General features: G+C 43.3%; 1 protein-coding gene across 1 annotated transcript in view; it reads right to left on the bottom strand.

Annotated features, from left to right (window-relative positions):
- Positions 1 to 930: 930 nt before the first annotated feature.
- The window catches only part of PREX1 (phosphatidylinositol-3,4,5-trisphosphate dependent Rac exchange factor 1), a 213,386-nt gene continuing 200,458 nt past the window's right edge, over positions 931 to 13,858 (bottom strand). Inside the window, exons 31-40 of the mRNA XM_081916608.1 lie at positions 12,859 to 12,900; positions 12,223 to 12,440; positions 10,742 to 10,841; positions 9,617 to 9,760; positions 8,951 to 9,065; positions 8,095 to 8,161; positions 6,437 to 6,624; positions 4,859 to 4,961; positions 3,832 to 3,899; positions 931 to 2,429 (exon numbers count right to left, since the gene is read on the bottom strand). Coding sequence (XP_081772734.1) covers positions 2,387 to 2,429; positions 3,832 to 3,899; positions 4,859 to 4,961; positions 6,437 to 6,624; positions 8,095 to 8,161; positions 8,951 to 9,065; positions 9,617 to 9,760; positions 10,742 to 10,841; positions 12,223 to 12,440; positions 12,859 to 12,900 — 1,088 coding nt within the window. The 3' untranslated portion in view covers positions 931 to 2,386. The remainder of the gene's footprint in view (positions 2,430 to 3,831; positions 3,900 to 4,858; positions 4,962 to 6,436; positions 6,625 to 8,094; positions 8,162 to 8,950; positions 9,066 to 9,616; positions 9,761 to 10,741; positions 10,842 to 12,222; positions 12,441 to 12,858; positions 12,901 to 13,858) is intronic.

The raw sequence follows: 13,858 nt of genomic DNA, 5'->3' as shown, positions 1-13,858 counted from the left end.
TGACTCAAGTCTTCACAGAGGTCTAAATGAAATGGAAAGAGCTGAGGTCAATTAATGGTGCTCACTGGAAGGACAGATCCTGAAGCTGAGGCTCCAATACTTTGGCCCCTCGTGAGAAGAGAAGACTCCCTGGAAAAGACCCTGGTGTTGGGAAAGATGGAGGGCACAAGGAGAAGGGGACGACAGAGGACAAGATGGTTGGACAGTGTTCTCGAAGTTACCATCATGAGTTTGACCAAACTGCGGGAGGCAGTGGAAGACAGGAGTGCCTGCCGTGCTCTGGTTCATGGGGTCATGAAGAGTCGGACACGACTAAATAACTAAACAACAACAACAACAAAGCAATATTGAAGATGGATGCAAATCTCTGATTCAGATCATGCTTTTTCCCATCCCAGCATTCAAAGACAGCTTCCATCTCCGCTTTGCATCTAAATACACGCTCCCTGTGATATCTTCTCTATTACATTTGTTCTCCTGCCGCTGAAGCTATTTTAAACCACAATTTTTAAGCTGTAGCGTCCAAGATGCGACAAGCAGGATGGGTACTTTCGCTGGGGAAATGCAGCATATAATTCTACTAGTTTCAGCTGGGCCTCAAACGGTAGTTTGCTAAATATATTTGTTAATTCAGCCTTGCTAGAAGAGTTGTGCAGAAATTTCCACTGGCAAGCCTACGGCTGCCACCTAGTGGTTGCTGATGCCACTCCAGTCCTTTTTATTTTATTTTTAATGCACTGTATTATTTGGAATCAACGAGATTGCCAGAATAAGCCAGGGTCTCAGGCTCATTTATTGTTGAATGTTCATTTTTCCCAGTAACCATTCTCCATCATTTAAAAGTCAAGGCTGCTGCTGCTTTAAATGCCTTCCTCAACCAGAGTAGGAACATACAGTTTTCAATGTAACACAATAAATGAAGGATTGGACTGTTAGGAAACATTGGAGTTTATTAAATGCCCTATTTTAAGCCAAAATCAAAATATCCCTCTTCTGTGTGCTAGATACAGAAGCCACTCTAAGGAACTTCTATGCATGCCCAGCGAAAAGCATTTCAGAGGAGACTATGGCTTTTTAGTCTATTATGATATAGAAGAATGTTAGTTTTGTCTTTATGCCCCTTATTTTTTTGTATCTGGGTCAACATGGATGATTCATTTAAGGCACTCACTCCAAAATAAAGTTACTTCTGGCCTGAGATTGCTGATATTTTTCATTACATTGTAGCAAGTAATTTGGAAGCAAATTACTCTGCTGATGATAATACTGATCAAACAGAAAACAATTCTAAAACAGGGGAAAATAAAGTACATTATATATACAACCATGATTTCATTTTAACTTACAACCCACTGTAATCTATTTTCTTTTCTTTTCTTTAAAAAAATGTATTAAAGACTACTTAAATACTGCAAGGTTTTAAATAACGTAACAATATTTTCAGTGAACTGAGATCTACTACGTATCTGCCAGCATTATTGGCCCCATTTGAAACAAATACTTCTTAAATTTAAACCTTGTGTATAAGGAAAAAGTTCCAAAACAGATACTCCATTCCACATAAATAAGTATAGTTTTGTCCTTGCTTCAAAAATGCTCAGCTGTTCAAATTACTGGAAAACAGAGCTGTGGTTGCTTCCCCTTTCATCATATCTTTCCATTTCAGAAAGAATCCTTCATTGCTAAATCTCCCTTGTAAAATATTGTTGTATTTCCAGAATACATAATGGACCATTAGTAAAAAGTGTTAATTGCAAACCCTGAACTTTACAGTAAAAGTTAAAAGGAAATTCTCGTAGAAAGTCCTATGGAATGTGCACTCTGCGGAGTAGAGTCTGGTTCATAGGGGGCTGAAGTGGAAAATGGCTCCTTTGAACAAAATGTGTGCTATTCACAATTTCAAAGTGCAAGTTGGTGTGTTTTTCTTTTTTAAAAGAGTGTTTGTGAGGCTCTTGTTCAAGGCCACTAGCCAACACTGTGCAGGAAACTGGATGAGAGTCCAAAACAGCATGACAGGTAGATGATGTGCTTCACTTAGATTTGCTAAGTCCACAATGTCCAGTCAGCAACGCAATCAATTCCTTATCCCAGCGTTTTGTCCTCCTGTGATATCCTTCCTGGTACTGGGCAGAAGTCATTCCTCAGTTTCAGAACTCCTGCAGCAACCAACCGCAAAACAGGACAACCAGGCCTGCCTATATAAAAAGGCAGGAGATGCGTGGAAAGGCAGTTTTAGTGCACCAGACTGCCTAGAAGCACAGAACCCACAACCCTCCTCTCTCTTCTGGACTCAGCACCATGGGCAAAAGGTAGGATCAGTGCTCAGGAAGCATCGCTCTCTGCTGAACGCTTCTGTGATTCCGGGACATGGGAGTTTCCTTCACTTCTATAAATCTCCATCTGCAGGGGGTTGACACAACTTGTAGATTCTGTAAAGGCGTGACATAAAAAAAGTTGATGTTACAAAAGGGATGCTAATGGCCAGTGGAATACAGTCATACCTTGGAAGTCGAACAGAATCCGTTCCGGAAGTCCATTCGACTTCCAAAACTTTCGGAAACCTAAGCGCCGCTTCTGATTGGTTGCAGGAAGCTCCTGCAACCAATCGGAAGGCGCAGAAGCTCCGTCGGACGTTCGGCTTCCAAAGAATGTTTGCAAACTTCTGGGTTTGTGGTGTTCGGGAGCCAAAACATCTGAGTACCAAGGCGTTCAGGTTCCAAGGTACGACCAAAAGTAGTTAAAATAATTTCAAGTGATTTCCATCTAAGGGCAACAGTGACACTGCCAACATAAAGAGGAGGGTGGGACTGGTGACAGGAAGAGTATGACAGACAAGCCTCTCCACTCCAGATCCCCTGGGTCTGTATGCCATGAGTGGTGGCTTTGGATAAACCATTCTTCAGTCCTCTGATACTGTTTTGGGTAACCTTCCTTCAGCGCTTAAACATCTCTAAGTCCAAAATCCACGTGCTTCTTACTTCTTAAAACGCATTTTGACATAAATCATTTTAATGATCAGACTGCTTTTTAAAACACTTGCTGTAGCCCATAGCCAAAGCATTAGCTTATGAATTATCTTTGCTTATCAGTTGTCAGTTCTGCTACTGCAGCATCTCGCCATTCCTCAGGCAGCTGACAATGCCCTGACAGCCGAAAGATAACCATTACAAATTTATTTTACACAAAATGGAGCTACCCGTTGCTATTTTTCTAGAAACAGAGGTGCCAGAACTGAGTTCTGGCTGAAAACAAGCCCTGGAACTACCCAAAAGGGCTAGGAGGAGTGTGAGATGACTTGAAGAACAGCTATAAAAACCCTGCTGCAATCTGTAAAGCACAGTATACACTAGATCGGAGCAGTGTTAAATGCCTATGTAATATTAGGGATGGACTGAGTTGCAACAATCCATGTCACTTGTGCTCAACTCAGAGATCCTTTCCTTCCCGGTTTCTGCAGTTTTCTTTCTTTTCTTTTTTTAAAGTACAAAGCCCTTCATTTAAGCTGCATGCATTTTGTACATATGTAAGAAGCACATTTTTCAATGCATTCATTTGTAAAGCACACATTTTGTGTGCTTCCTAATGAAAAATACTTTTCTTTTCTTTTTGCACTGAAACTACACAGCAAAATATGGAAGAGCAATCCAACTGGGATTTGTATTTTGATCCCCAGGCAAGTCTGGGAGTATTTGTTGGGGTTCGCCTGCCGTAAAAAGGGAACTGAATGAACGTTTCCCCTTTCCCTAATATCACAGAATCATATGTGTGTATATACAAAAACCTGAAGATGCATTTCTTCAGGTGAAATCCTTGCTGTATAGAGTCGCCTACCGGGGTGCAGACTGTGGCATCTGATCCATCACTTTCAGATTTTTTGCAGAGATTTCAACTCTTGGTCCCTAAAGAAACAAAAAACATTAGGTGGTGTGTTGGCAGTACGAGCGAGAGAGTGCAGCCCTGGAGAAAAACCCTGAAAGACAAATATATTACTTTTCTTTGAAAGCACTCTAGCTTCAGCTACCAACTTTGGAAAGCACCAAGGTAGTCCATTAGTCATCTGTGTTTACTTAAGATGAAAGGATTCCCAAAGCACTCTGCAACTGCTCCAGCCCCACACTGTAAGATTATCACAATAAGCCGTAAGCCGCCCAGAGTGGCGGGGTATTTATTTTTATTTATTATTAGTATTATTAGTATTATTAAACAGAATGAAAACAAGAATATGGACACCATGCACGGGACTTTGAGTACAAACGTGGTATGGAGCACTACCTCTTTAAGCATAAATATTTGCAACGGGCTAATTTTTCTACTTTTCCTGTTTTTGGATACCATTAATGTAATGGAACATACTGACATTCTGCATGTGAAAATCTAAGGGTTTAGGACTCGAGCACTATCTACATCCTTTGGATAAACACAAAAATGCCCCGTTTTAAATATTTGCAGCTCCTGTATATCTGTATATCTGAAGGAGCGTCTCCTCCCCCATCGTTCTGCCTGGACACTGAGGTCCAGCTCCGAGGGCCTTCTGGCGGTTCCCTCACTGCGAGAGGCCAAGTTACAGGGAACCAGGCAGAGGGCCTTCTCGGTAGTGGCACCCGCCCTGTGGAACGTCCTCCCATCAGATGTCAAAGTGATAAACATCTACCTGACATTCAGAAGACATCTGAAGGCAGCCCTGTTCAGGGAAGTTTTTAATATGTGACATTTTAGTGTATCTTTCATCTTTGTTGGAAGCCGCCCAGAGTGGCGGGGTACAAATAATAAATTATTATTATTATTATTATTATTATTATTATTATTATTATTATTATTACTATTATTATTTCGCATTCAACCCTTCATAAAGGCTTACTTGTTTTCTCATGATGTCTGTTGCCTGCATGATACACTTAGGCAGGAGTCCGTGACTTCGAGCCAATATAGCTGCTTGCTCCAAGGACACACTCAACGTACTCCTAAAAACAGAACATAAAGAATGTCACTTCCAGGAGTCAAATGCCTATTCATATAAAGTGGCGATCCTATTGTCCCTGGGCTACTGGACTTTTGGATCCCCCTATCTGAGGGTGGATAGAAAGGTCCACTCTCAGACAGGGAGATTTGACCTTGCAAGGTGCCTACCTACAAACCCTCTTCTACATCCAGGACATCTCCACTCTCCACTCTGATGTCAGATAGAACAAAAAGGAGGCATGTCAGGATGGGCTGTGGATCTGCAGGTTTCAACAGCTCCCTGTTCTTCCCGAGTGTGGGAGAAAAGCTATGCAAACCCTGTAGCTGGTACAGTTTATTTTCAAAGGACAAGGAGCTGCACCTCATTCCTCCCTGTCCCTTTGGATTGTTCCATCTGAGGTTTCCGCCCCGCCGCCCGGCTTCGGGACATCGTTCCGATGCCGGGCGGCGGGGGGAGGCTTTCTCGCCCCGCCGCCCGGCATCGGGACGATGCCCCGAAGCCGGGCGGCGGGGGGGAGGCGTTCCCGTACCGCCGCCCAGCATCGGGACGATGCCCCGAAGCCGGGCGGCGGGGGGAGGCGTTCCCGCCCCGCCGCCCGGCATCGGGACGATGCCCCGAAGCCGGGCGGCGGGGGGAGGCTTTCCCGCCCCGCCGCTCGGCTTCGGGACATCGTTCCGATGCCGGGCGGCGGGGGGAGGCTTTCCCGCCCCGAAGCCGGGCGGCGGGGGGAGGCGTTCCCGCCTCGCCGCCCGGCATCGGGGCATCGTTCCGATGCCGGGCGGCGGAGGGAGGATTTCCCGCCCCGCCGCCCGGCATCGGGGCATCCTTCCGAAGCCCGGCGGCGGGAGGAGGTGTCCCCGCCCCGCCGCCAGGCTTCGGAGGAGGTCTGAGGACAGCGGGGAAGACGCGCTGCGCTTCCCCGCTGTCCCGGAGATTTCCCTATGGGCTGTCGTCTTGCGAAGCAAGCCCATAGGGAAATTCGTCTTGCGAAGCGCCTCCAAAACGGAAAACCCTTTCGTCTAGTGGGTTTTTCGTCTTGCGAGGCGTTCGTCTTGCGGGGCACCACTGTAATCATGTAAGTATGTTAAAGGTACTCCATGCATTCAAAGTTCAAGCAGGCCAAAGGTGAAGGTATAAACTAATTTATTCCAGAGTCACCTCCTCTGAGAAGCAGAAAATGAACCTAAATAACTTAGGTCCAGTGCTGAAACATGTGTCTGTAGATGGTGACTCACATGATTTCTCCATGCAAAAACAACAAACCAGCAAACAACACAGAAAACGGGATGCTATATTCTCCTTGACATCCAAGTTTTATATACAGAGGGATTGTTTCTATTTTTGAATGACGAAGCATTCAGTCATGTAAATCCCTACTTGCAATGGCAGAGCCCAGGGATCTCTACCAGTAGGTCACTTTCAAAAAATGTTCATTCCAGAGGAACACAACATTTGTTTTGATTTAAAAGCTCTCACCTTTGCATTCCAGTGCCGCACATTACAATCTGGCAGGCTCCGAGGCGATAACAGAGCTCAGAGGATATAGGCAGCAGTCCAGCCCCTGCCACGTAACTACTGGAATATCCCGGCTGGCTGCCTTTTGTGCTGACAAAAGATTTCATTAGTCTGCAAAGCTCATCCATTGCATTGATGGGACGGATAAGCTACAAAAGAATACAAAGGAAGAATGCAACAGTGAAGCATCTGTACCTACACGCTCCCCTGCCCTCAGTTATACCCAGTCTAAATGCTTATGCCAACAACCATTCATCAGAGCAGCTTCCAAAATGGTAAGTCGAAATTGTTGTTTGCCATAGGGGATTTAAGGCCAAACTATACATTACACTGGCACTCCCAGAATAGTTTTCTTTTTTGTAAAAGCAACTATATCAGGGCCAGAGCATGGGGGTGAGTTGGGGATGGTGTCTAAATCTTTCCTTGTGCAACATCAGACGCTAAATACACTTTTCCTTGTTTATTTATTCATTTTTATCAAAAACTATTTTTTTTAAAAAAAAATTACACCCCTTGTTTACATTATTAGAGACATAAGGGAAAATTTACAAGCTTAAAATGTTAAGCCTGTAAGCTTTATTTCCCATAGCTATTAGTAGCTTCAGGAGGAAATCTAGATTGGGGCTGCAGCAAGGGTTAAGCCTCTGCCCCCAGTCCAAATCAGGAGGCCTTGTAGGTTCGTTCACAAAAAAGAAAGTTACGTGGGGAGGTCCAAACATGGCAGTCTTAAGTAAATATAGTTTGCTCCTTATAAATGGGTTAATGGGGACTCGGGGCGGCATTTTACAGAGGCACTGCAACAAACCTAAACTGGCAATTGAGTCTACACTCAACAGGGATCTGTAGCTACTGTTCGTTTGTCAAATTTACCTTTTACCTTTTTAAATGTACACTTGAAAAACTTAAATGTGTGAGGAGGTCCAGAGGACGTTTGAGAAACTGCAGATATGAACTGATGGGGTTCGTATTAGATTTAGGGCTGCTGAAGGCAGATGGACCTCCGTCAGGCGTGGCTTTTGCCGTGTGAAGTCTGCTTCCCTCTTTCCTTGCTCCTCTACCATCATATATATATTCCAGGCTCTGACTCCAATGTGGATTCCTATGACCCTTCTCCATGCTTCAGCCAAGCATAATCTCACGGTTCTAGTAAAACAGCTAGCAGACCCCATACTCCCGCAGCCTGCTCACCCCAACTCTACACAGAAGGATAGGCAGCCAAGAGAGAAGTGGCTTTATGACTGCCACATGGGCCGGCCAACCAGCGCTGTGCACAGCCAGCTTCTCCTAGAAATAAGGAGCACTGGTTGCTCCTGACCTCAGCTCGGTTTGGAAGTTTGCACTTACAGCGGTACCTCGGGTTACGTACTTAATTCGTTCCGGAGGTCCGTTCTTAACCTGAAACTGTTCTTAACCTGAAGCACCACTTTAGCTAATGGGGGCTCCCGCTGCTGCTGCACCACCGGAGCACGATTTCTGTTCTCATCCTGAAGCAAAGTTCTTAACCTGAAGCACTATTTCTGGGTTAGCGGAGTCTGTAACTTGAAGTGTATGTAACCTGAAGCGTATGTAAACTGAGGTACCACTGTATTGCACATATGCCAGAACTGTGGTTTCTGTACCTGATCAATCTTCACAGCTGTGGTGTTGGAATCTGTAGGCAGGTTGGATCTCTCAAGGTAAAAAGTCCTGAAAATAAGAAATAAGCTGTATTAGCTTGTGGTCTTCAAGTTTCAAGCAATCCTAGATGTTTCTTCCTAAGGGGCATGGCTGAGGAACAAGTCAACGGAAGGCTAGATGTGGCCTATCAAATATGTTTCTGTGGCCCAAGGAATGGTGCCAGAATTATAAGACTCTTTACTTCTATTAAACATGGTCCAGCTCATAGTCAGAAGCTGTTACTGGCTTCTCCTACTATTTTAAAGGGTTCATAGTGTAGGGATTCCCCACACAAAATGTCAGGTAAACAACTATGACCCCATTCGCACATTACAATCTTGGGACCAATAAATCATGTTTTATTGGCCTGAGAATGAGCTTTGCCCTCACTTTTCATTCTCCCTTCTGGCATATGGCTCTCATGCTTATATCCTGGCCTTGTTAATCCACACTATGGCATGCCATCCAAATTCAGAAATGATGGTTTAAAGTGCTGTTTACAAACCAGCATATGAAACCAGAATCAGTTACTAGAACATTTGCGTCCTGTCTCCAATTGCTTTCTCTCTTTCTTTTTGTACTATGTACATTTAAAAGGTTCTCTTTCTTTTATTTAACACCCAAACAAAACTTGAATTAAGAAAATCTCAATTCAAATGTATGGATTTTCTCTCAAATGAACAGGCTCAGATGGCAAGCACCCTGGGGCAGGGACCGGCCTTCATGTATGCTACCATGTAAAGAACCACCCAGACTGATAAAATCTTAATAGCAATAATAATGTTGAGTACAAACAGCATTCTTTTTATGCCACAATACCTGAGTTTGCGATAATACTGCTGCACCTTCTCAAGAGAGGTGGAATTAATTTGCTGCTGGAGCTCTTCTAGAGAGGAACCATTTGGCTGGGACTGGCCTTCCAGATTTTCAAGGGCTGTAATGATTTTCATGAAAAACATCATGTATTCCTTATAAAGCTCACCCGTTTCTTTTATTTCTTCTGTCACCACCACTATTATACAATGTGAAAGTACACTAGACTTCTTAGAATGCTAAGTGGTTTACAATCCTGATCTTTATTCTCCCTCACCATGGCCCCATGAGGCATGTTGCCATTGCACCCATTTCACAGATGGTGTGCTGAGACTGAGAGTCCAATAACATGGAAGGCCCATGCATATGTGCAGATTACAAAATAAGCTCAATGTGCCTGACCTTATGCTTACCCTCATCCTGTCAGTATTGTGAAACGGTTTTCTAACTGGCATATTTTACCTGCTTCAGATTAGGTTTAAGCTTCCTTAAATTTAATTTATACTGTCTCAGACTTTGCCTTGCAGATTTAATAAGCTGCCAAAGAGCCAAGAGCTGAGGGCAACATTCATCTTTATCACATAAAGCTCGATTACGAGCATCATCCACCCCAATTACATTATAGTCAGTGGCTTAAAGGAAAAAACTGAACAAACAGAATTTCGCCTGTACCTTTTGTGAAGAGCACAGCATGTAGCTTCAGGCTCCCTCCGTTCTGAAACCGGGAAGGCAGTTTGGAGAAGTAGTAGCTGTCTAAGTAAAAGAAAACCTTCAAAACCTGCCTGTTGCCTTCAACATGGTAGAAGACATGGGTATCTGGGGGAACAAAAAGACAGGTGTTGGAGACTGTGCAATAAGAGGTACTGAAGCTTAAGCTCTCCTGAAAGTTCCATCCTCTTTCTTATAACTCTTGCCTCCTAATCCAGCTCATATGAGAGGGATGTTACTGGTGAGAAAAACATGCCCTGTTCACGCTCTACTTCATTACTATAGTACCAACATTATAAAACAACCAGCAACAAAACAAAGCAAAGAGTTGAATTAAATTACATTTAAAAGATTATCTGGAGTTAGCTAAACTGCCGGATTTAATAAAGAGAAAACCCAAGAACATGGTCAAGAAACAGTGGGATTGTCTAAATGAATACTTACAAAACCAGGGCTCAACTACCAAAATTTGGTTGTGTTTGGACTAATCTTGTGAAGAATATAAAGAACGTAAAGTGAGAAATTAAGGAAAACTTACAGAAAGGATATGAAGAACAGAGTTTTATGGTGACTGATGTATAAAAGACGTGCAGCGTAAACGGTGGAAGTCTTTTAAAACATTTTAATTAAGACTGATATTTTGCAAGATGGAAATATAAAATTGTATGCAAGTATAGATCTGAAATTGTTGTTTATGGTGAACACTTTTCTATTCTCTAAATTTCTATTTTTAACTTTTCTTTCTTCTTTTTTTCTCTTTTTTTCCTTCTTTTTTAAATATGCTTTACAGATGTATAAATAATTGTGTTCATGTGTATATATATGAAATCAGTTTCTTTATTTCTTTTCTTATTTGATATTCTTTTCTTTTTTGTATTTAATGAAATTTAATAAATAAATAAAAATAAATTACATTTAAAAGATTAGCAACGCTCTTGCTGGGTTTCAGCCAAAATTGCAACTTTTGCAGTTTTTAGTGCAAGTCCACAGTCTTTGTGGATTAAGTCAATGGGACACACAGGTGATATGTCAGTGCACTGCAGGAAAAAATACAGGAAAATAAGGCACAAAGAAAAGGTGTGAACTCACTTGCAACGAAACACTCATCCAGTTGCCTGAAATAAAAAGCAACTTTGTCCAGCTCTGACAAAGTGGCTTGAATATCTTCCAGCATGGTTCGTTCCTCTTTCTGATTGAGAAAATAAATAAATAGGGAAAGTTAGACGGGCTGCAAATAAGAACACACACGCCCCTTTTCCGAAGGAATCGTGAGACGAAAGATAGATTCCCCCCCCCCCAACTTAAGCAACACAAGTATCAGCTAAAGGGTCACATGATTTTGGTTAAGGCTGCATCTCATCCCATCTTTTACACTGCATATTTAATTCCCCTACCTCACTGTTCTTTTAAAATGAAAAATATTCCAGGAAAAAAGGAAGTACCAATCTCTGTGCAAAAAACATGATGAATATCCTTCCAGCCATAATTTTAGCATCATTTTTCAAGGTATTCCATTTCAATATATCCCATCTATATAGCCTAACCATGCTTCCCTCTTCCTTCTTCCTGCTTTTGATGTGTACACACTTTTTTTTTTTTGCACACACATTTGATGCAACGCAAGATACAGCTTCTCGCCAGCAGAGGACAGAAGACACCACACAATTTGCCACCCATCATTGCCTTTCCTGCAGTGCTCTCTACGCAGCACCAGTATTCAACCTTTTCAGACGCAGGGCCCACCGTTTAGTACTACCTGCAACATGGGGTTCACTTTTAGTCTAACCACACATGTACATCTATCTTACTTTTGTCCCAAAGCCAGACAAGACAGGCCTCCTGTACTTTTAATAGTTTCATGGAATAGGGAATTATGGGAGTATGTAATGCAGAGAGGGGTTGTTTTTGTTTTTAAAAGGTTTGGAATGTAAGAACTGACATATTCTTAATCAGACCATTGGTCCATGTGACTGGTGGCTCTCGTGGATTTCAAACAGAGGTCTTCCAGACTTGCCTCAAAATGTCAGGTATTGAATCTGGGACATTCTGCATGCAAAGGACACTCTTCCACTGATCTGCATTTACTAAAATTCCCTCCTAACTATGAAAAGTTAACTCTCTTCTACTTTGCAGCTGGTCATCTCTGAGACAAATCCTGGACAAATAAAATGGTCGCAATAAAACTGTCGCAATACCACCCACCTCAGATTGGAATGCACGTGGGTTCTGAAGAACCACGTGACTAAGCAACATGCAACCCGTCAAAACAAATTCACAGGGCGTGTACATGCCCATTATATTTCTCACATCTTATGAGCACTAAAGCGAGTTGACACAGATTTTGAACCGAAAGTTGGCCCCGGCCTCCTTCACAGTAGCATAAGAGAACATTCCCAGGGCCCATTTATGTTTAAAGGAAACAATAATATACAGCAAATAAAGGCAGTTCAAATTTCTCACAGCCTTAAAATGTATCCAGGGCAGGCAAAACAACTTGGTCAGGAGATGGGTAAAAAGAAGACTGTAAAGTTCCTTATTTATTTAGCTAGCAAACTGTAGTCCTCCCTTACCACAGAGGGGGAGAGCAAAGACTGGTAGTTGAGCAACACCCCCGTGGCTGCTATCTGCTCCAACCACTTCTTGCTGGCTTCCCTGCTGCTCTCTTCATACTCCCCGTTGTTATTGTATCTGTAGTTGAGAGCCCCCAGTAACTGCTCGGAGAACGTGCAAATGGCAGCCACCAGAGCCTGGCAGAAAATCGCGTCTCGTCTCAGCTGCAGCTCAGTGTCTGGGAGAGAGAAAGGAGAACACACAGGAATCAGGAGTTATCATTTGCTTCATGGCATGAGCCCAATGCCCAGCAACGGTCCCATATTTCCTATTCCCTTCATGTGCACTGTGTAAGGTGCACCATAGTAACCCAAGCAACAAAAGCTTCCAATCTACATCCATGTTTTCCCCCAAAGGAATGCTCAGTTTCCCACAACAACACAGAGCACATGGGAACAGAAGGACTGTTGGCCTATAAAAGGGGTGTCCAGTTATCACTGACGTGATATGCAAGGATAATAACTGTTGTTCTGCCAACACCACAGCACTATCAAATTTACAGTGTTTAACGTTTAATGACTTTTTCTCTGCACACCTGTCCCTATAGCACCTAAGGGGTCATTTGCAAACAGCAGCAAATCAAGGAGCTGCTTTACCTGTACATTTCAGCAATGCCAAAAGCAGCTGGTTCTTGCCATCTAGAAAGGAAAGAAAAAGATAAAACATGTTTTAAAAACAAGTGAGCATAATCACATTCCACTTAGCTAAGTGCTAAGTCCCAGTATGAAGAGTTTGGATTTGATATCCCGCTTTATCACTACCCTGAGGAGTCTCAAAGCGGCTAACATTCTCCTTTCCCTTCCTCCCCCACAACAAACACTCTGTGAGGTGAGTGGGGCTGAGAGACTTCAGAGAAGTGTGACTGGCCCAAGGTCACCCAGCAGCTGCATGTGGAGGAGCAGGGAAGTGAACCCGGTTCACCAGATTACGAGTCTACCACTCTTAATCACTACACAACACTGGCTGTAAGAGATGTTGAAATACAAGCAGACTTGGGAATGGCACCCCTTAGCCTAGAACAGGAGTTCCCAAACTGAGGCTTCATTTAGTTGGTCTGCAGCGCGTCAGTGAAGAGCACTTATAAACTGAATTCTGTTGAATTCCATATACAGTGGTACCTCGCAAGACGAAATTAATTCGTTCTGCAAGTTTTTTCGTCTTGCGAATTTTTCGTCTTGCGAAGCACGGATTCCCATAGGTATTAACGGTTTTAAGAATAAGGAAACAAACTTGCAAGACGTTTTCGTCTTGCAAAGCAACTCAAAAAACGAAAAACTCTTTTGTCTTGCGAGTTTTTCGTCTTACGAGGCATTCGTCTTGCGAGGTACCACTGTATTCCAATTGTAATACGATAGAATAAAGGTAAAGGTAAAGGTACCCCTGCCCGTACGAGCCAGTCTTGACAGACTCTGGGGTTGTGCGCCCATCTCACTTAAGAGGCCAGCGCTGTCCGGAGACACTTCCGGGTCACGTGGCCAGCGTGACAAAGCTGCATTTGGCGAGCCAGAGCCGCACACGGAAACACCGTTTACCTTCCCGCTGGTAAGCGGTCCCTATTTATCTACTTGCACCCGGAGGTGCTTTCGAACTGCTAGG

This window comes from Podarcis melisellensis (assembly GCF_964234715.1).
Source record: "Podarcis melisellensis genome assembly, chromosome: 6".
Classification (NCBI taxonomy): Eukaryota; Metazoa; Chordata; class Lepidosauria; order Squamata; family Lacertidae; genus Podarcis; species Podarcis melisellensis.
This window is presented reverse-complemented; position numbering and strand designations above follow the sequence as displayed.